Source organism: Gopherus evgoodei, chromosome 3 (genome assembly GCF_007399415.2).
Source record: "Gopherus evgoodei ecotype Sinaloan lineage chromosome 3, rGopEvg1_v1.p, whole genome shotgun sequence".
Taxonomy (NCBI): Eukaryota; Metazoa; Chordata; order Testudines; family Testudinidae; genus Gopherus; species Gopherus evgoodei.
This window is the reverse complement of record NC_044324.1, coordinates 35,322,736-35,346,816: the sequence shown is the minus strand read 5'-3', so window position 1 is coordinate 35,346,816 and position 24,081 is coordinate 35,322,736. Positions and strand designations below refer to the sequence as shown.

Sequence of the window (24,081 nt, the reverse complement as noted above, 5' to 3'; positions counted from 1 at the left end):
AGGAGTATGGAACGGCTACCGTATTAGGAGAGTCTAATAAGATGGGAATTTTTCAGCTTGGAAAAGAGATGACTAAGGAGGGATATGATAGAGGTCTATAAAATCATGACTGTTGTGGAGAAAGTAAATAAGGAAGTGTTATTTACTCCTTCTCATAACACAAGAAATCAGGGACACCAAATGAAATTAATAGGCAGCAGGTTTAAAACAAACAAAAGGAAGCTTTTTTTCCCCCACACAACACACAGTCAACCTGTAGAACTCTTTGCCAGAGGATATTGTGAAGGCCAAAACTATAACAGGGTTCAAAAAAGAACTAGATAAATTCATGGAGGATAGGTCCATCAATGGCTATTAGCCAGGATGAGCTGGGATGGTGTGTTTGCCAGAAGCTGGGAATGGGTAATGGGATGGATCACTTGATGATTACCTGTTCTGTTCATTCCCTCTGGGACACCTGACATTGGCCACTAAAGGAAAACATGATCCTGGGCTAGATGGAACTTTGGTCTGACCCAGTATGGCCATTCTTATGTTCTTAATGAGAGGCGCTTTAATTCAGGAGAGTTATTAATGTTAATAGTTAAAAACTGTGATTTAAAAAAAATAATCTCTTATTTAAATCTAATTTTAAATAAAATTTAATAAGAAAATGACAATTTGCTGAGTGCAAAATAACAAAAACCAGAACTAGTGAGTTCATCCTTAAGTACCAAACATATTCATCCTGTGGAAAAAAAATAAAGAGGGTAAGTTCTTTTCACATGTTTAATGGACTAAGGGTAGAGATATAATGATGATGATTTGTTTTTGATTTTTAGGAGACAAAAACTCTTTAGGGTAACAAGTCTAGCAATTTTTTTTAAAAGAACTTGTTTCATAAAAGAAATAGTTATTTCTGACTTATATTTGACCATATCTGGGGAATCATTTAAAAAAATCTAATCAAAGGGTAAACTCTGAAGTTCATGACAGAAAATCTGAGATGCACAGAAGAGGCTTTAATTTACTGGTCAGCAGGCTAACCATCACTTATACGTCACAAGTCTCCTGGTAACTAGCCTGCAGAAATTTTGGAAAGGTTTGTATCTATCTTAGAAGACTTCACAGTGCCTGTTGGCAGCTATTTCTATGCTTGTAGGCGACCGTTGGAAAACGGCATACAGCTGTATATTTCTGTTCATAGTGTGGTATTCACGGACCATTGATTTCTGTCGCCAGTGCAATTGCAATTTCTGCTTTTGCTCTCTTGTGTTACATTCCATCCCTAATATTATGTAAAGTCAACTCAAACTCTCCGTGAAGTCAATGGAAACTGCAGAAGTTTGGAACCTCTGAAAATCAGGCTATAGGACTCTGAATCAACTGGTATTCAAACAAAGACCTCGATGGAAGCTGAAATAGGCCTTTGAAAAAAGTTTCCAATTTTCTATTACAAACCCTGGACAGGCTCATTCCTAGCATGAATACATAAACTTCAATCATTCTGACATTTTGGTTGATTCAACTTAAATGTGAGGCTGATAGTTAATTCAGCCTGCCCCCTCCTCCATTCTTTCACAATGCTGCCGATTTCTTTGTCAAAATACCAGTTATCAGTTGTTTTCAAGTCCTAACTTATTTAGACTTAAAAGATTTGCATAATTCATGCAGGTCTCTATTCTTCAGGCCCTAACTGAGACTAAGACGAACCTCCAAACCACTGGGGTTTGGTTGATCATTAGTTGGGAAGAGAATATAATTTAATCTGCATTTTGTTTTTCCTCGCCCATCTGCATTATTAAAGAGAGGAATGAGTATAACAAACATGGAGCAAACTTAGCTGCTGTACTGAATCAAGTTAGGAACAGATGGGAAATAAGATTGGGAAGTTGCTCATCAAGAATAGCGGATAAAATGAATAGAACACACACTATGAATGAACTAAGGGTCCTGATACTTCTCGCCTTTGCTGTGCATTGTGAAGCAAAATAGGAAAAAGCGCTGGATGGCAATGTGGAATATTTCTCTGTCCCTGTAGCCACCTTTAGCATCCCTGTCAAATCTGGGGAGGATCACTTCTCTCTATAGCAAGGTCTAAATTATGAGTAAAGATGAAAGATTCAATAATGCCGTTTCCTTGTGGTAGAGTCATGCAGAGACCAGGTGCTGGCCTGGAACCAGTCTCAATGTGGCTGCTGAGCTAGCTGTGTTGCCACGGATTCTGAGATCAGAAGATCAAAGAGATGCATAGGGAGTCCTTTCCCAAAATTGGCTAGGGGAATGTGTGTATTTCAGCAGTGCTTTTCTGCAAAACCAGTGACCTCCAAAGTGATTTGTTTTTGAAAAGCCTTATAACAATGAACAATTATTTGGAGATGTCATTTTAGGAGATACAGACAGACATCCTTTGGCTGGAGAAAGAAGAGCTTGAGAAGAGTCCCACGGTCTAAGTCTAATTCTCCTTCGTAAAGAAAGAATAGCTAATAGTAACAATAACATCTGTTTCACTATAATGGACTGAAATTGTCAACATTATAAAATTATATGAAAATGATGACAATAAAATCACTAATTTAGTTGGCAGGTTTATTGTTCACAAAGGCTATAAACATAAAATTTAGTAAAATTCTATCCCTTGGGGAAAAAAAAATCATGTTGTCAAAGTCCATAACTTAAAACTTTGGAACAAAGATTAGTTTTCTACATTATATTTTGATCCATTTTGACTGCATAAAAGGTTTGTAAAATGAAAATATGTAGGGGAATGACAATGTGAATATAGGACAAGTCAGACAGCGAACACCCTATAACATTTTAATGCCTGAGAAATGCTTTCTTTGTTCATGAAAATGCAGTAAAGAATGAGTTCAGCTCTTAGTCCACATATCCCAAACACACCGATAAAGGCTTCAAGCTGAATAATCACTGCAGATTTGTCCCTAATATATCAGTATCTTAAATGCACACAAAAGTATTAGTTTTCAGGAAAATAAAAATATATCTTAATTTTTCAAACAAGCCTTTTTAGAAGTCTTCCCTATATTCAAACAGAATGTGATCAATGGCACCTGGAACTCAAAGTTAAGTGGAAGTTAGTAACCAGCCTTTCTCACCTAACTGCTGACAGATGAAAGATGGTACTGCTGGCTAGCCCATAAAAAGTTAATTTTATTGCTCTCCTTGAAGGATGAATAGAAGCATGGATGACTGCTGACAGCATAATGTAGAGACAAAGAGACTCTTTAAATCTTAGAAGTCACGATCAAAGTATTGAACAAATGGAATGTATAGAAGCAGTACAGATAGACTGGAAGACAAAAGACTGATACAAAAATATTGGCAAATTATGGCCTGCCATATAAATGGCTTCAGAACGTGCACAATGCTGCAAAAATAATCTTGTGTTTATTTTCTGGACATCAGTGGCCCTAAAATACATTCCTCCTTTCCCTGTAGTTTACTCTGGGATGGGACAACTTGGTAGCAGGCGTAGAAGAGAAACGTATCATTGCCTGGTCACCTACAAAGACTGGAATGTTCCTCCACTCTTGGCCCTTCCCTGGAATGTGTCTCTGCAGTCGTTGCCCAAAAGAGCAGTTTCAAAAAGAGTTTTTAGGGAGCCAGAACTGGCCCACGTCCAGACTAACCCGCGGCATCGGCGGGTTAAAATAGATTGCTCGGGGATCGATATATCGCGTCTAGTCTGGACGCGATGTATCGATCCCCGAGCGCGCTTACATCGATTCCGGAACTCCATCAACTCGAACGGAGTTCCAGAATCGACACGGAGAGCCGCGGACATCGATGCCGTGCCGTCCAGACTGGTGAGTACCTCGATTTTAGAAAATTCACGTAGCTGAAGTTGCGTATCTAAAATCGATTTTAATACCCTAGTCTGGACGTGGCCCTGGAGTGAAAATCTTCAATCACACTCTCCCTCCTCTCCTCTCTGCAAGTTTTCCACTGGGTGCTGATAGCTAGACCTTGATTTGCAAATCAAGCAAGTATTTATAAAGTCTTTATTTGGACTAGCCAGTTTGAAGTTTAATAAGAAACATGGAGATCAGCAAAATTAAATGTGTGCCTCCTCGAAGATGCTTTTCAGAAGAAACTTTTTGTTCTACATACGCAATTGTCTTCTGTGTGCCTTCCAAAAGAGCATATTTAAGATGGTTATACTTCTTTATGTAATGGTTTGTTTGAATTCACTGACCGGAGGCTGCATGAAAGGTTCAGTAATTTCAAAATCAAAGTAGGAGAGAGCATACTGTTCTCCCAGGTTTCTCTTTGAAGGAATACTTACATGCTTGCACTTTTCATAGGTGGCCAAGCTTGCAGGAGTAAAACCAAATGCTGAAACTCAGATTGACTGTTACTAGAGTGCAGGAGTTCCAGGAAGAGATAATATCTTTTTTCTTCATTTTCAATATCAATTATCTCTACCTGCAAGAAAAATACAGCCATATAAGAACAGGATCTAAATCAGCTAACTCCGCCATACCTATGTAACAATAAATATGATGTGTTCGATCTGTGAAGGATATCACTACTGTAAAACAAGTCAGAAACACAGACTAAGGAATTTTCTCTAAATCTTCAGTTATATGCATTTGAAACTAGGAAGCACATAGATGATGGGAGATTACTTAGAATGAGGTTCCTAAAATAACATGAAACCCACACAAGAGATTAATTCAAGTGATCCCTCCACCTCCAACTTTTCACATCATTAGTTAAAAATTCCCTAGCCCTTTAAAAAAAAAAGTTCCTCTGATATTTTCCCAACATATATTACTGTGTAAAATTACTTTATTTAAAAAATGACCCTCTCCCCCTACACAAATACACAGAGTAAAAATGACCATTGTTCTCTCTAAATTGGCATCTAATCTTCATTCACTGGAGAAGGAAATTTGGATGCTGATTTTTAACTCATGTTTGCCACATAGCTATCGACTAGCACATATTTCTCTTCATATGTACTATAAATTAAAAAAAAATCCTCTCCATCTCTGTACACCATGCATCTTTAATCAGAAAACAAGGCTTCTTCTAGAATTTACTTAGTTTCCCCTGAGGCTTTCAGCTGAGGACAGGTTCTATTAAACATAATTACTTTCTGCAGCTCTCATGGTAAAAGTGCAAGATAAAAAGGTCTAGCTATTAAATGGAGGATGCTATTAAATGAGAAGCAGCTTCTTTTTAAAACTTTGGCTATCACACAAACAGGACTTCTCAAATGATGTATCCAATTACTGTCAACCTGTTAAATTTTTGTCAGTTTAAAAAATAATTTGTTCCCTAGCACCGAGATAGCTTTAATATATAAATACAAATTCTTCCTCTCTAACATTAGAACGTTTTTGCACTGAAAAACATTTCCTCAAAAATCTGGAAAAAAGTTCCAAATCATCAAATATTACCTTCAGCTCAGTTAGGATACACAACATTAAAAGTTAATTTTTTTTCAATCCAAAAGTGGTTCTAAAACATAGAATCATAGATTATTAGGGTTGGAAGGGACCTCAGGAGATCATCTAGTCCACTCCACTGCTCAAAGCAGGACCAATCCCCACCTAAACCCCCAAATGGGGCCCTCAAGGATTGAACTCACAACCCTGGGTTTAGCAGGCCAATGCTCAAACCACTGAGCATTGGCCTGCTAAACCCAGGGTTAACATCAATTGGACCAAAAAGTTTTCCTCAGTTCTATAGCAACTTTAAAGGACTAAAACTCATGTTCCCACAGTTTGAGTGACTCAAACAAGGACAACATTTTCAAACGAGGTTCGAAAATACAGATTGCCCATTAATTTGTTGAAATGCCTACACAATTTTGTGGCTTTAATATATTCAATGTTGACAGTTTGCTTCCAGCCCCAGGGTGCATCTGAAAATGTCTCAAATAAAAATAATATCTGAAGAAGAAGTATTATTTTAAAATACTGGATATTTCCAACAGTTAGCACAGGTAATCAGCCATATTAAATAATACAAACATGCCTACAATCTGTCTAGAAATGTTAGTCTAAGATTTCAAGTTCATTACTTATATGGTACCATAATATGACTGTCACCACCATTTATTAGAGAAACAAGTGGGATTATAGTGAAGCTTCATTTTTTAAGAAAAGAAATAGAGATGGGGAAATTTTTCATCCAAATCTTTTTTTTTTTTGGCCTGAAAAAGTAGATTTTGGTTGAGAAACATTTCGACATTTTGCAAATTTATGTCAATTTCGACAAATTGTCTTGGTTGAAATGGGAAATAGAAAAACAATTAGGAAACATCAAAATGGTTCATTCTGATAATGTCAGCACAAAAGTTTTCAACTTTTTTGGACAGATTTGCAAAGGGATTTGGGTGCCAGTGAGGTGGTGCCGCCCCTCACTTACATTGAATAGCCTAGTGTTTAGGGCACTCACTCCAGATGTGGGAGACCCAAGTTCAAATTCCTTGGCTGGAGCAGGATTTGACCATGACCCCTGCTGTATGCCCTAACCACTAGTTTATAGAGAGTCACTCATTCGCTCCCTTTGGCCCAATAAGTAGTCAAGTATTTAATATAAAGTGGAATAGCTTCAACTGGAGAAACAGACAGCCTCATCCACGCCCCCCCCCGCCCCAAAAAAGCCCCCAATAACCTGAGGATTAGGGCATACACCTGGGGGCTCTCTAATCCAGAGTGGGGATTTGAAACTGAGTCTCCAACATCCCAGGTAAGGGCCCTAAGCACTGGGCTATTGGTTATCAGGAAGCAGAGCAGAGTAGCACAAACTCCATTATTTTGTGACTCTAACCCTTTATTTTTACAAAAACAAAAGGTTAACAGTGGCTGAAATCAAAACAAAACATTTCATTTTGGGGTTGAACACTTAGAATTAAATTAATTTTTTCAGATTTGTTCGATGCACCAAAAAAATTGTAGTTTTGGTTTGACCTGAGCTGATTTTTTTTAAACTGTCAGTAAACAACAACAAAATCAGTTATTCATACAGCTCTAAGAGGAAATGAAAGGATATATTTGCAGATGCCTGAGGAGCCAGAAGAGAGTGATTAACAGTAAAAGAAATGAACAGGGTGGTAGAGGAATGGTGAAAGGAAGTGGTGTAGCGTGAAGGTAAGAGCCAGATGAAAGGCATGCTTGCCTCTGTTGAATTACTAGTTTTGTCTAGACTCACTGAATAAAAATTTATTTTTTCCACATCAAAGAATGCCCCCCCAATTTTCTCTTCTTCAATCTATCATATGCTTATTCCTCTTCCAATCATCTCCTATTGCTAGCACATTGTTACAGGATGGTAGTTTGAAATAAAGCTCAATCCTAAGTATAACGAAAAAGCAAAACTGCATTACGGTGGCTGTAATCACCTCTATGGCTACTTTCACGTTCCTTGCTTTTTTTATTTGAAGTAAGGTCTTCAAAGGTGGGTTGAGATCTTGACATGAACTTTTCTCCTGTACACAATATTCAATGGCAGAACCTAGATATGCCACTAGACATCACATTGCATTGATTATGTTAGGTTCATGTTTTTAAGCTTTTTTGCGCAACGGTAAGGGCTAAAAACTCACTTTTTAAAAAAAAATAAAAGCTGATATTCTCATAAAATCACGTGACTCTAGAGGTTTAGGGCCTATAGTGCTTACGCCATAATCCACTCAGGATGGCCACATATATATGCCATGTTATGCACATTTCTTAAAAAGTATTCATGGATGACTGCAATATTAAAAATGCATTAAGCCTCAATCCTGCAAAGATTTAGGCACATGCTTCACATTACAAACTATGAGAAGTCCCATTGATTTTAGTGAGACTATTCAGAGTGTAAATTTTCACAGTCTGTGGAACATCTGACAGTTTAATGTGTGTATAACTTTCGTGGCATCAAGTCATGAAAAATCTGGTGATAATATAGCCCACTGTATTATAAGAAGATAAATCTTTCCTAGCAGCAGAAAAAAAAGAAAAAGCCTACAAAAGAAGTGGACATTGTAAAGAAAAAAACAACAAGTGTGAAAAGACTGATTTTTAAAAATGTTTTCCTGACACTACACAGCACAAAAACAGATGGTAAAACATACCTCCTAAGGGAAGAAGTTTCTACATATAAATACTAATACACACAAAAAGAGAGATTGTTCTATATCATAAAGACAAATAAGTTGAAGGTAAAACCTTGAGACCCCCTTCTCAGTTATACAGTGACAAGTTTCTCTGCCACTCTTTAAAACTCCTTGCTCAAGAGGCTTCTGAAACCACAACCACCACCAAACCACAATCTATTCACAGTGACATCTAATATTACAAGATAAGAAAAAGGTAGTGTACTAAGGTATCAAATGATAGTGTACCCACAGCATTTCTGAGTGCAGTATACCATAGAGATAAGTGTCCTTCTCTCAATGCCACAAAATAATGCAGCATTATCAAGACAAACTTAACCTGTAGATGTAGTAACAGACAAACATTTCCATGAACATTTGTTTCATGGTAGATGCTTTATTATCCTCGGAAGTGAGATTTTAGTTTTTGATAAACATGAGAGATCCAGCTCGTTTTGCCCTAATTCCTCATTAACATGATCATCTTTTTAAGCAACAATAAAACAATTTTGCATTCAAGTTTTACTCCTACTTATACAAATATTAAACACAATGGGTGTAAGTTGGCTTATGAAAGGAATTAAAAAGTGGTAATCATGAAAGTAAATTGACCCACTTTTTCCTAGAATTAATCAATCCAGTTACCCAAACATGTTTTGGGAATTCATAAGTGTACTGATTATTTCAGTTGCATTCTTCAACCACTACACCATTTCAGAAGCCAGAATTTAATTTTCCTTTTATCTCTGATATTTCATGTCTGTTGTCTTGGAGCATAACCACACAGCACCTCATTGAATTAGGTGACTTTAGCCATCACAACAGCTGTATTTCTTTAATACTTACAGTCGGCTTGTCAGTAACAGATTCACTGGATTTGACACAGCACGTTAAATCATCTACTCATATACAGAAATAATCTTGACCTTGCTGCTTCTTGTGTATCTCTTGAAAACTGAAATAATTACCTGAATACAAAAAAGTTACCATTGGAGTCCAATGTTTTATCAAACAACATACTGCAGTTCTCCATTTTTACTGCTAATGCTCAATTGCATCACATGAGTTTTCAGGGGCTTTTACTTCAAATTTTCAGCAACAACAAAAATTGGCTTCAGGTGCGAAAACATAAAATATAGGAGTTTCAGATTTTTTTTGGAATGGTATAAATAATTAAAGCAATTTAGCACGTGTCTCAGGCTTTTCTAATCCACTCAGCTTTATGGTATCTGAGCACAGATTTATCTGAAATTCTACCACTTACTGGATACTCTTGAGTGCATGTTCTTTGCTGCAGGTACAGGGATAAAAAGAAGATCTTTATGCACTAAATGCTCAGCATTTCATGTAAAGCACACCTTTTTTTTAAAGTGTACATTTTTCTCTGTCGCCCATAGATTAAAGGTGTTAGAAGCCATAAGACTTCAAAGCACTAACATCCTCCAAGATATTTGCTATCCAATTTCAGTGACTCAAAAGTTTGATCTTTTCCCATTTTCTCATGGTGTGGCTATTGCTTTATGTATATTCATCATATTATGACACTCCTGAAGATGAGTCAATATGTGAACAGTTCCTGTAAAAAGCCATTGACACTGTAGCTTTAAAAGAAAATGCTATACTGTATAAATTATATGATTATCAACTTTTAAAAAATCATGAGCAAATAGTTTTGGACTGAGGCAAAGATGGCAAAGGCAGAGGTGACAAAGATTGTAGCATGGTATTATACTGGGTCACTCCCTCTAGTTTGTTACATCTGTCATTTTTATTTTATTTTTTTAAATTTTAGCCAAAACTGTAGGGTGCTTATTCTAAATTGTGCCCTTGAGGCACAGAAATCCATTATAGAAAGTTTCATCATTCCTAAAATATGGAAACATCTGCTAGAGTTGTAAATGCTGTATTGCCTAAATCATATAATTGGAGAACCTGGAGCTGGTAACCTGGAGATATCTTTTGCCGTAAAATAGAATGATTGAAAAGTTACAGTGAAAAGGAGATGATTCAGTCAGACAGACCAAAAAAATTCAGTCTACTTTGCACTACACTTATCAACAGAGTTGGTGAGCAGCAAAGTAAAGTAGAGCTTTTTTGTATTGAAATGTGTCCAGCTCAATACATTTTTATTCTTCTAAGAATAGGAAAACTCTTGGTTTTAGTGGACATTGTTTAGATACTACTAATGTTCTCAGAAAAACATTGGTGAGCATTGGCAGGGGAAGAAGATTCAGAACTCAGCAAATGTTTTCCTTTATTATAATTGCCTGGACGTTACAAAAAGATATATTTTTGCTTAAAATCAATGCCTGATAGATAAAACACAAATGCTTCTGCTCTTACTGTCTTGGAGTTTCAATCAACAACTGAACTGATTTACATGTTTGTAAGTTCCATTTTATTACTTTTACCAGATTGTAAATGTAAACATCTCAAAATATTGGCATATCCTTGGCTACAATGTAAATTTGAATTAATATGGCATTAAGAACAGAATTGTTGAGCAAGAATTTGAGAAGTATTGCTACAATACATTGTGTCACCCTGAATCCCTGCTAAAATGCACTACATTCATATTTATTCTCAGCTGCTCGGCTTTCAAAACAGTATGGATGTTATATGGGCTATATTTTAAAATACTACACTAAAATAACAAAATATTTTTCTTTAGCCCTAGAAAAAGTGAAGGAAGAATTCAAGAGCTAAAGCATCCTGAGTGGAAGTGGAACACTGTGCTTAGATATTACAGGATTCTAAGAGCTATAGTGGAAACAATTATTTGTATTATGATAATACTTCAAGACTCCATCCTGCTAAATACCATGTAAACACAATACAGGCCAATGCCTGCCGTGAAGAATTTACAATTTAAATAGATCAAGCTGACAAAGGAAATAGTATCCTTACTTTACAATTGGGGAACTGAGGCACAGATATGGTTGCACGGGAAGTCTTTGGCACAGCCAGAAATTGAACCCAAATCTCCCCCAAGTCCCAGTCCTATGCTTCAACCACTAGATCACCATTCCTTACATTACCCATTCGGGGTACATTCTTGACTATATGCATAAGATAAGTCACTATGCAAGCCACTTCATGGTTAAAAAGCTTGTTGCAATTAATTAATGTCCTACGTGGGTATTAAAATACATGAACAAAACAGGGTGAATTATGGGTGGAGAGGAAGGCTTTAAAACATCGGACTGGTGTCAAAAAGTCAAAATAATACCCAACTGTTGCATCTTTATTCACCATTACTTCCATACAAAATCTGTAAGTATGCAAGTCAAACAGAACTTTTGCAAAGTAACTGTTCACACTGCTAACTCAGTGCGAAATCAACAGTAAAGATTTTGTAATTGGAATTTAGCTGGCCATTTGGCCAATGAAATACATATAACTATTACTGACCCTACAGAACTAACAAAAGTAAAACCTTTGATATTTTTAGTTATTTATTTCTCTTTAAATCAGCCTAAGACACTGGGTGCTTCTGAAAACATTTATAATATACAGAAAGACACTGGATGTAAAAATGCAAATCTTCCATAGGTAATGTCTCATGAAGAAAACAACTCAGATGCCCAAAATAATAATTAATTACCGCACATAAGTCACATACTGCAACCTGTTTCCTCAGCAAAACTCAGAGAAAATAGAGATTTGCAGCACACTCTAAAAGTAAATGAATTCACCCTGTTGGCCCCAGGGCAGAGAGCAAGTTACTTAGGGTAAGTCTGCACTACAGGATTATTCTGATTTCACATAAACCGGTTTTGTAAAACAAATTGTATAAAGTCGAGTGCACGCAGCCACACAAAGCACAATAATTCGGTGGTGTGCGTCCATGTACCGAGGCTAGCATCAATTTCTGGAGTGTTGCACTGTGGGTAGCTATCCTGTAGCTATCCCATAGTACTCGCAGTCGCCCCCGCCCATTGGAATTCTGGGTTGAGATCCCAATGCATAATGGTGCAAAAACAGTGTCACGAGTGATTCTGGGTAAATGTCGTCACTCATTCCTTCCTCCGTGAAAGCAACGGCAAACAATCATTTCGCGCCCTTTTTCCCTGGATTCAACTGGCAGACGCCATAGCATGACAACCATGGAGCCGTTTTGCCTTTTGTCATTGTCACCGTATGTGTACTAGATGTCGCTGACAGAGGCGGTATTGCAGCGCTACACAGCAGCATTCATTTGCCTTTGCAAGGTAGGAGAGAGGGTTACCAGTCGTTCTGTACCGTCTGCTGTGTCATTGTAAATTGGCGATGAGATGACGATTATCAGTCGTTCTGTACTGTCTGCTGCTGTCATGGGTGCTCCTGGCTGACCTTCGCTGAGGTCGGCCGGGGGTGCAAAGACAAAAATGGTAATGACCCCCCAGGTCATTCCCTCCTTTATGTTGTATCTAAAAATAGAGTCAGTCCTGCCTAGAGTATGGGGCAAGTATACTAGAGAACTAGTGTATCAGAGAACCAGAGAGCACAGCCGCTCCATGTCAGATCCCACAGAAATGATGAGCTGCATGCCATTCTAGGGGGTGTCCCTGCAACAACCCCACCCGTTACTTCCCTCCTCCCCTAACCCTTCTGGGCTACCATTGCAGGGTCCCCCCATTTGTATGATGAAGAAATAAAGAATGCAGGAATAAGAAACACTGACTTGTTAGTGAGATAAAATGAGGAGGAGGCAGCCTCCAGCTGCTATGATAGTCCAGGCAAGACATTAAACGGTGGAGGGAAGAGGAGCGCAGCATCCCGCTGCTATGATAGTCCAGGCAGTACAGAATCTTCTCTTTAGACATGAAAGGGGGGGTGATGGAGTTCAGCCCCCAATTGCTATGATGAGGACGGTCACCAGCCATTCTGTACCACCTGCCGGGAATAACCGGGAGTCATTCCTATTTTTACCTAGGTGCCCCCGGCCGACCTCACCTGAGGCCAGCCAGGAGCACTCACGGGATGATGACGACAATGGACAGCAGTCATATTGTACCGTCTGCCACCGGGGAAGGGAGAGGAGAGGATGCTGCTGTTCATTGCCCCAGCACCGTATCTACCAGCAGCATGCAGTAGACATACGGTGACATTGAAAAAAGTCATGAAATGATTTTTTTCCCTTTTCTTTCACGGGAGGGGGGGGGTAAATTGACGAGATATACCCTGAACCACCCCGGACAATGTGTTTGACCCTACAGGCATTGGGAACTCAGCCAAGAATGCAAATGCTTTTCGGAGACTGCGGGGACTGTGGGATAGCTGGAGTCCTCAATACCCCCTTCCTTCCTCCATGAGCGTCAATTTGATTCTTTGGCTTTCCGTTACGCTTGTCATGCAGCACTGTGCTGTGGACTCTGTAACATAGCCTGGAGATTTTTTCAATTGCTTTGTCATTTCGTCTTCTGTAACAGATTTGTCTCCCCATACAGTGATCAGATCCAGTATCTCCTGTACAGTCTATGCTAGAGCTCTTTTTGGATTTGGGACTGCATTGCCACTCGTGCTGATCAGAGCTCCATGCTGGGCAAACAGGAAATGAAATTCAAAAGTTTGCGGGGCTTTTCCTGTCTACCTGGCCAGTGCATCCGAGTTCAGATTGCTTTGCAGAGTGGTCACAGTGGTGCACTGTGGGATACCACCCGGAGACCAATACCATCGATTTGCAGCCACACTAACCCTAATCCGATATGGTAATACCGATTTCAGTGCTACTCCTCTCGTTGGGGAGGAGTACAGAAACCAGTTTAAAGAGCCCTTTATATCGATATAAAGGGCCTCGTTGTGTGGACGGGTGCAGCATTAAATCGGTTTAATGCTGCTAAAATCGGTTTAAACGCATAGTGTAGACCAGGCCAGAGTCGAGGACCCGATAAAGAAACTACTCCACCAAACTGGGAATGTTAAACTGAAGTACTTGTGTTGATAGGATATAGAGGGGACACCCACACCAAGAAAGGTCAAGGAGAATGGGCAGTCTAAACCAAGGGATTCCCCATCCGTTCAGGGTAGAAAGAGGGGACTGCCAAAGATGGCTGAATGAGGGAATTGAGAGCAGTGGGACATTCCTTAGGACTGGGTGAGATAGGGAATGGGGATTGCAAACCTGAACATGGGCATTTACAGATACTTGGCTAAGAAATATCCTCTCACAGAATGGGCCAGAAGAGACAGTGGATCTGTTGTCCATCTCCCAAAATATCAGATGGAGCAAGAGAGCACCCAGTCTACCTAAAAGATGGGATGGAGAGCCAAGACCTTTTGCTCCTTGCCATACTAAATGTCTTCTACATCTCCATTTGCAGATTTTAAGGCCAGAAATGTAAGTTAGTTACCTGTAACTGGAGGTTCTTAGAGATGTGCAGTGCCTATCTATATTCCACATGTGAGATACGCATGCGGAACATATCCCTAAGCCTGGAATTTCATGTGAACAGTGTCTGTTGGTCCGCACATGCATCATACCTAGACTTGTACTGCAGTGTAATGAAATTGCAGAAGGGAAGGTGAGTAATGGATGTTAGCTATCAGCTCTGTTTTCTTGGGGAACCAGGGCACAGTATCCATCCTGTCTGACTCATGAAAGATCTTCCTTCTGTTCTCCCCAGCCTCTGCTTGAACCAAAGCCAATCAGAAGAAAGACTTACAAAAAGCAATGAAAAGGCAGTGGGAGACACAGCTAAACCCCTCTGGACAAGTGTGACAGGATTAAGGAAACTCCCCTAACCTCATTTGCATCAAAGATGGGATAAGGAGGCATCTCTACCAGCATACAAAATGGAGAACAGAGATTCCAAGGCAAGAACTGCACTGAACTCTGGGACCAGAAAAGCAGGGAAGCACTGCATGATGGGGGATCTCTGCTCCAGATGTTAATAAACCCACGCCTCCACACACCCAGCTCAGCAGTTATCAGACCAATTCTGTAATAAATCCTTTATTGGTATCCAAAATACTGAAGCTGTCTAACTGCACTGTGAACTCCCTCAAAAGAACACCGCAGATAGCCAGGAATGATCAGTTCCAATTGTCTAGCCTGAACAAAACAACTTTGGTATACTCCCTCAAGCCATCCATTTACCCATAAACAAATCTAGTGTTCTCCCTTGAACCATTGTTCTTTCACTACAAAAACCCTTACCCACGTTCAAGTAAGTGTTCTGATGCTTGTATCCAACATCTGCAGCAGTTTCACTGAGACTCTATCTTCTCCTGACTGATCATGCTGGTGGCTCTGCCTGTCTCCAGAACTCCGGACCCTCAGATACTATCACCACTACCTGTGAACCTCAATCGATTCAAGCTTCATGGAGTGGTGAGAACGCAACCCTCTCTCCCTCCCCCCAATGCTCGTAGGTGTTTTTTGGCTTTCCCATTAGCTTTGCAGCAACGGTCCTTGTACCTAAAGATCCCTGCAGCGCTCAAAAATTCTGTGGGGTTTGCACATCAAGTAGGTTACTACCAGAACAATTGTAACGTGAAAGTGCAGATAGGGATATGCTGAACCTGGGGCATATAAGGGTGGCAGCTTGGAAGTGCTGCCCAACCCAATCTGCTGAGTCCAGGGGCATATAAGGGTGGCAGATTGAAAGTGCTGCTCGACCCAGCCTACTGAGTCCAGGGACATATAGGGGTCAGCCTGGGAGTGTACTTCTTGTCTGCTCTTTTACAAGAAGGTGGAGCTGTAGCTGGCGTCTCCCAGACAGCTTTTGCCGGGTCCACCATGGGAGCATTCACGGGTAGTGCAATTTTGGCAGTAGGAGATGTATAGAGAATATCTGTCAGCTTATGCTGTGTCTCCAGCAGCTCTGCCAATGAAATGTCAAAGGAGTCATCCACTCGTTTAAATAAGTCCTGGAAGGAGTTAAAGTCATCGCCTGACGTGGGAGGAGGAGGCATTATTGTTTCATCAGGAGATGGAAAGGAGATGTGGGTGGGTGGGATGGTGTCACCTTCTGGTGGCTCTTCAACTGCTTCTGCTTCCTCCTCAAGACCTTCTGGGGAGGTTGGGGCAGAAGGTGAAGGTGATCTCTGTGATCTTGGTGTTATGGACCTGGATGAGTTGGAGGCTGCATGTTCTGGGTTCTGTATAATGCTCATGTGTCCCAATATGGACAGTTTGATGGGAGGACCATGGACGGGGGCACCCATTGCTGAGGTTGCCACGCTATGGGCTGCTTTAATAAAACCTGTGACATCAAAGGAACTGGAAGGAAAGAATCTCTCAGGTGAACCTTCCACGACCTCAGGAGGGCATCTCCCAAAGAGTTCTTCCCCAGGGCTGCTTTGGTGCAGTACTAAGGAAGCTTCCGGTTCACCTTTGAGGCAAAACAGTCCCAGGATGGCTTTCCTTACAGAACGAAGATGTTGCTGAAAAATGAATCATGAATCTCCCATTTGTAATTCACAGAAACATGTCTTCTCAGGCAATCTGCTAGGGAATTTGTTATGTAATGCTTGATGCACCAATTTCACAGGGTGACTACCTCAATGCACACAGAGAAAGTTTTCATTCTCCCTTGCTTGTTTATATAACATATTGTGATGTTGTCCAATGTTATCTAAACATATTTGGATTGGATGAGTGGCAGGAAGCATTGCAGGCCCAACAGACCACCATGAGTTCCAATAAACTGATGTGTATTTTGGGTTTCTGGTAGGTCCAGATGCTCTGTGTTATATGATCACCCATGTGTGCACCCCAACCCAAGAGGGAGGCTTTGGTAATGACGGTTGCCTGAGGTGTCGGTGTGAGGAAAGGGACTTCTACCAAAACTTCTCCGGTTTTGTCTGCTGGACAAGAGAAGCTAATATCATGGATGGAACTGTGACCTTAGCCTTTATGGTACCTTTCTCTGGTGAGAAGTATCAGAGGGGTAGCCGTGTTAGTCTGGATCTGTAAAAGCAGCAAAGAATCCTGTGGCACCTTATAAACTAACAGACATTTTGGAGCATAAGCTTTCGTGGGTGAATACTCACTTCGTCGGATGCATGTAGTGGAAATTTCCAGGGGCAGGCATATATATGCAAGCAAGCTAGAGATAAGGAGGTTAGTTCAATCAGGGAGGATGAGGCCCTGTTCTAGCAGCTGAGGTGTGAAAACCAAGGGAGAAAAAACTGGTTTTGTAGTTGGCAAGCCATTCACAGTCTTTGTTTAATCCTGAGCTGATGGTGTCAAATTTGCAGATGAACTGAAGCTCAGCAGTTTCTCTTTGAAGTCTGGTCCTAAAGTTTTTTTGCTGCAGGATGGCCACCTTAAGATCTGCTACTGTGTGGCCAGGGAGGTTGAAGTGTTCTTCTACAAGTTTTTGTATATTGCCATTCCTAATATCTGATTTGTGTCCATTTATCCTTTGCCGTAGCGACTGTCCAGTTTGGCCGACATACATAGCAGAGGGGCACTGCTGGCATATGATGGCGTATATTACATTGGTGGACGTGCAGGTGAATGAACCGGTGATGGTGTGGCTGATCTGGTTAGGTCCTGTGATGGTGTCTCTGGTGTAGATATGTGGGCAGAGTTGGCATCGAGGTTTGTTGCATGGATTGGTTCCTGAGCTAGAGTCACTATGGTGCGGTGTGCAGTTACTGGTGAGAATATGCTTCAGGTTGGCAGGTTGTCTGTGGGCGAGGACTGGCCAGCCACCCAAGGTCTGCAAAAGTATGGGATCATTGTCCAGGATGGGTTATAGATCCCTGATGATGCGCTGGAGGAGTTTTAGTTGGGGACTGTATGTGATGACCAGTGGAGTCCTGTTGGTTTCTTTCTTGGGTTTGTCTTACAGTCGGAAGCTTCTGGGTACACGTCTGGCTCTGTTGATCTGTTTCCTTATTTCCTCGTGTGGGTATTGTAGTTTTGAGAGTGCTTGGTGGAGATTTTGTAGGTGTTGGTCTCTGTCTGAGGGGTTAGAGCAGATGTGGTTGTACTTCAGTGCTTGGCTGTAGACAATGGATCGTGTGATGTGCCCGGGATGGAAGCTGGAGGCATCAAGGCAGGCACAGCGGTTGGTAGGTTTTCGATATAGGGTGGTGTTAGTGTGACCATCACTTATTTGCACCGTGGTGTCTAGGAAGAGGACCTCTCGTGTAGATTGGTCCAAGCTGAGGTTGATGGTGGGGTGGAAGCTGTTGAAATTGTGGTGGAATTTTTCCAGAGTCTCCTTCCCATGGGTCCAGATGATGAAGATGTCATCAATGTAGAGAAGGGGCGTGAGTGGATGAGAGTTGAGGAAGTGTTGTTCCAGGTCGGCCATAAAAATATTGGCATATTGTGGGGCCATGCGGGTGTCCATAGTGGTGCCACTGATCTGGAGATATATATTGTCATCAAATTTGAAATAGTTGTGTGTGAGGATAAAGGCACAGAGCTCAGCAGCCAGTTGTGCTGCGGCACCATCAGGGATACTACTCCTGACAGCTTGTATTCCATCTGTATGTGGGATGTTTGTGACTACATCCATGGTGACTAGGATGGTGTTTTCTGGAAGGTCATCAATGCATTGTAGTTTCCTCAGGAAATCAGTGGTGTCACGGAGATAGCTGGGAGTGCTGGTGGCATAGGGTCTGAGTAGAGAGCCCACATATCCAGACAGTCCTTCAGTGAGAGTGCCAATGCCCAAGATGGAGCGTCCAGGATTTCCAGGTTTGTGGATCTTGGGTAGTAGATAGAATAACCCTGGTCGGGGCTTTAAGGGTATGTTGATTTGTTCCGGTGTTAGTGCAGGGAGTGTCCTGAGTAGATGGTGCAGTTTCTTAGTGTATTCCTCAGTGTGATCTGAGGGAAGTGGCCTGTAGAATTTGGTATTGGAGAGTTGTCTGGTGGCCGCCTTTTGGTAGTCAGCCTTTTGGTAGTCGAGAAGGCACTGAGGCCAAAGTTTTCAAGTTAGGCACCTAAAGTTAGGCTTCATTTTCAGAGGTGCTAAGTAGCCACAATTCCAGCTAAAGTCAGCAGAAACTCTGGATGACCACAAACTTTGAAAATCAGCCCATGTATTGAAGTGCCTAATTATGGATCTATGTACCTACTTTCTGGCATCCAAGATTAAAAAAGATGCCCTTTAATTTTAAACTTTTATATCAGTGTCATGCATTTCTCCCTTCAAGTCCATACTTCTGCTCTTTAGGCATCTGCTTATGAGTAATACTAACATTAGTATGTGCACAATTCCAGTATTCAACCCTCTGACTATCAACACAATAATTACATAAAGTCCATTTTTTCTAATCTACTTTTGCTAATAGATTAAAGTATTTTTTTAAAATTGTGTTTGTGCAAATGAATATTTGTCAAAATTAAATTTTCTGTCATAATGACATCCGGCAAGTGTGCCAATACGATAACATGGGTAAGGTAAAATGCTTATGCATTTTTACACTGTGTTAAAAAAAACCAAACACTTTCTGTGAATAATCTTCAAGTTTTTCATGCTACTGATCCAAATGCAGATTCTTATTCCAGTATCACATTAGTAATTTGAAAGTATATTTCAATTTAACACTCCTCCAATTTTTATATGCATTTGTGATTCTTAACAAGAGCACTTTGGTATCAAGCTGATAAACACAGAACTACCCAAGGAAGATAGTTATAATAATATAGTAAGTTTAAAATTGTGATTATATTCATAGATAAAAAAGCTACTCAGCACTCTTTCAGATAACACAGTATATATTATTGCACAGCTATGGCAACCAATTAACTTTTTTTTTTTAAAGCAAATGGTAACTCATCGAATGAACTCCATATGAACAGAAAGTAAAAATTAACCCCTACACAAACTTAGCTTCCGTACTTATATATTACATCAGGATACAAAGGAAAATGAGGACAGAGATATGACAGGCTGCAACTTTTTTTAACTTTAAAATTCCCCTCCATCTCCCACAATCTATGAGGCATTAACTGGGTTCAGTTCAGAGATAAATGACCTCACGCCATATAACCAAGGAATGAGGGCTGGCTATCTTAGCAAACCTTCACTGCTCAATTCATAATTCAACCCAGTACTGAATCCCTCCTTCCCTCTAGCAAGCATGAAATAGGGTACTATGAAGGGGAGCTCAGTCTGCCTAGATTGAAGACCTTCTTTGGCCTAAAGTTGAGACCCATGATCTGGTTTACTCTGGTAGCTAGACCCTTGAAGTCTCTTATCTCTTGAACTGGATACAAGTTGTGACAATATTCCTACAGTCCCCCTCCATATCTTCCACTTTTTGTTGTTTGTTTATTTAAAATTGTCTCTTTTATCCTTATTATCACCATCTATTTGGCCTGCAGAATGCTATGAGGAAGGTGAAAATTGGACACCTCCCCATGTTGCCCAGAGGAAAAATTCCTTCTTGACCCCAAACGGTGCTTGAGTTAGACCTACAGTGAGCCTGGAAACCTCGTTCTGACAACTTCATCATCTACAGGGAGACAGGGACAGTAAGTGGAGTTTACTGCAGCCAATCATCTCCCTCATTCCCCCACCCTTTAACCGGCCAATGAGTGACTAGGCAATGTGGAGCTCTGTTCTACTTTCCTCAGCTCCAGCTCCCACATGATTCTCATATGCACTATGGAAAGGAGAATATTAAAAGGGAGGGCACCCTGGTGTCAGGGCACACAACCCTCCAACCCATGTATAACCTGGTTAAATAACCTGGTGAGAAAATGTGTGGACAATGTACGTGATTCCTTCTTGGAATTGCTAGTTCTGGAGCACACAAAATGAGGCGTTATTCTTGACTTGGTCTTAAGTAGAGTTAACTCAAAAAGTAACAGTAGCTGAGCCACTAAATAATAATGACCACAGTATAATTAGCAAAGAGTCCTGTGGCACCTTATAGATTAACAGACATTTTGGAGCATGAGCTTTCGTAGGTGAATACTCACTTTGTCGGATGCATGTAGTGGAAATTTCCAGGGGCAGGTATATCTATGCAAGCAAGAAGCAGGCTAGAGATAATGAGTTTTGAGAATGCTTGGTGGAGATTTTGTAGGTGTTGGTCTCTATCTGAGGGGTTAGAGCAGATGCGGTTGTACCTCAGTGCTTGGCTGTAGACAATGAATCGTGTGGTGTGCCCGGGATGGAAGCTGGAGGCATGAAAGTAGGCATAACGGTCGGTAGTTTTTTGGTATAGGGTGGTGTTAATGTGACCATCATTTATTTGCACCGTGGTATCTAGGAAGTGGACCTCCCGTGTAGATTGGTCCAGGCTGAGATTGATGGTGGGGAGGAAGCTGTTGAAATTGTGATGGAATTTTTTCTGAGTCTCCTTCCCATGGGTCCATGTTGTCAAGCTGAATGAAGGAGTCTCTGCTTCAAGAGGTTTGGTGTTTTCTGCAGACAGAATGTGGGGACTTTGGCTATCTGGCAAGCCCAAAGAACCTTCTGGGCCAGGACTTAGAGGACTTCAACCCTCCCTTTTCCTCTTTTCTGTATCCCTTATGTGAACTGTCTTAAAGACAGCATATTCTTCTCTATCCAGGGCTTTATTTCCATTGCCACAGAGCTTTGACCTCTGGTTACTCCCTGATTTCAGAGAGTATAAATATATATAAATACTCATGCCTCAATCATAAATCGATCCTTCATGGGAAGCAGGAGAAGACTCTTTGAGACTACCATATTTGCCTGCAATGTTGTCTTTCACCTTTCACTGATGCATCTGTTACTGGTCATTGTCACAGCTAGGATACTGGACTTGATGGACCACTGGTCTGATCCCATATGGTCATGTTTGTGGATTTTTCTTTTAAAAAAAACAAACATGCAGATAGAGGTATCTAAATGAACTGAAGGGATGTGTACTAAGAGATTTTGAAAATTTGTCTTCCATATATGTTTGTTTCAATCAGGAGTACACAATGAATGAAAGTTGGGTTGGCTTTCAGCATGTTGTTTGAACTTACCAGCTCACAAAGGCATACTGCTGTTATGCCAGAATGATACCTAAATCTGCATTACATCAAGTGCATGGAACAAATGGATAATTTAAAAAGCACTAAGTCAACAGGCACAGATGATATACATATAGGAGTTCTGATGGAACTTAATTATGAAGTAGCTGAGTTGCTAACAAAAACATGTGATCTGATTAACACCAGCTACAATGTCAGTATGCTTTCTGCAAAGGAAAAATGTGTCCAATTAATCTATTAGAATTCTTTGAACACATCAGTAAAGTTGGGGATAAAGGAAAACCAGCTGACAATTTTGAATTTCAAAAGGTCTTTCACAAGATTCCTCACAAGAAGCTTCTCAAGAAATTACATTATGGGGTGAAGGCATAGTACTGTCATGGACCAAAAGAGGTCTAGGAGACAAAAGTTTAGGATTGAATGGTCAATTGAAATGACAAAAGGTTAATAGATTCAAGGTTCTGTACTAGGTCTATACCGTATCTCTGTACTGTATCTCTTTCTGCTCATTTCATCTGATGTTTTCTTTATTTTGCTTGAATGCATACTGATAACGTTTCCATTTGCATGTTATAGGAACTGTTTAATGAATCACATAGTTGAATGTGATGTTCTCAGAAGCAATGCATGCTGCACTTTTTCACATGGAGAAACTACATAATTAGCAAATTGAGTTTATTTTATTGAATGTTATTTCATATATTTATTAATTTTCTAGATGAGGGTAAGCAGTGAAATATCAAGTTGCAGATAACACAAACGCTATAGGGTTGGTAAAGATCACAGAGGACCATGCAGAACTTCCAAGGGACCGAAACTAAGCTCAGTGAATGGGTTATTTGACAGAAGATGAAATCCTATGCTGATAAATGCGAAGTAATGCATATTGGAAGGAAAAAAACAAACAAACAACTCATATCTTACAAGGTTCTAAATTAATTGTATCAACTCAAGAAAGTGACCTGGAAGTCACTGTAGACAGTTCAGTGAAGACCTCTACTCAATGTGCAGGTGCAGTAAAAAAAAAAAAAAGCAAACAAGACATTAGGTTACATAAGGAATAAGACTGTGAATAATACAAAAAATACTTTGTCATTATATAAATAAATACATCTGGAATACTAGTCACCTCGTCTCAAAAGGTATATTGCAGAATCAGAGAGGGTTCAGCAATAGGTGATAAGAATGATTATGGGCATAGAAAAATGTTCATATGAAGAGAGATGAAAATATTATATTTGTTCATTTTAGGAACAAGACAATAATGACAACATGATAAAACACAAATTAACAAATGATATAAAGAATGGTAATGAATCTTACAGAGAAGGTGGATAGTGAGCTTCTATTCTCTCTGTTCCATAACACAAGAACAAAGGGGCACATTCATTGAAATTAACAGGTGGAAAATGCAAAACAGGAAATACTTTTTCACATATATAAATAGACTATGGAACTTATTGTCAACGGGTATTGTTGAGGCCAAGAATTTAGCAAGATTCCAAAAGCGATTTACATGAATATGGATTACAAGACTATCCAGAGTTATAACAGCTATTGTTTACAAAGAAATAAAACTGATATGAAATCTCATGCTTCAGGTTTTAAATCAACCTCCAGAAATAAAGGATAAGGAGGTGACCTAATGTGCAGAGTAGATTATCCCACATCTGCTTACTGTGTGGTTCTTTCATCTTCCTTTGACATATCTGGTGCTGTCCACGGAATACTAGATAAGATACTCCCATTCCCTAATAGAATGGGAAAGGCATTTGTAAATTATCTATATCTACATCCATACTTCAAACTAACATGCATATATTGTGTATTCAAACTGTCCTGTATCTCTTTCTGCCCATTTCATCTGATGTTTTCTTTGTTTTGCTTGAGTGAATGCTGATAACTTTTCCATTTGCATGTTATAGGAACTGCTTAATGAATCACATAGTTGAATGTGATGTTCTCGGAAGCAATGCATGCTGCACTTCTTCACATGGAAAAACTGCATAATCAGCAAATGGAGGTTTTTTTTTTGTTTTTTGTTTTTTTGTTTTTTTTTTACAGTTTAACATTAAAAATCTGCAAG

The 24,081-nt window shown here is 40.0% G+C and overlaps 1 protein-coding gene across 1 annotated transcript in view; it reads right to left on the bottom strand.

Annotated features, from left to right (window-relative positions):
* NBAS (NBAS subunit of NRZ tethering complex) overlaps positions 1-24,081 on the bottom strand; it is a 381,747-nt gene that overhangs the window by 39,322 nt on the left and 318,344 nt on the right. Inside the window, 1 exon segment of the mRNA XM_030555399.1 lies at positions 4,286-4,425. Within this exon segment, the coding sequence (XP_030411259.1) occupies positions 4,286-4,425 (140 nt within the window).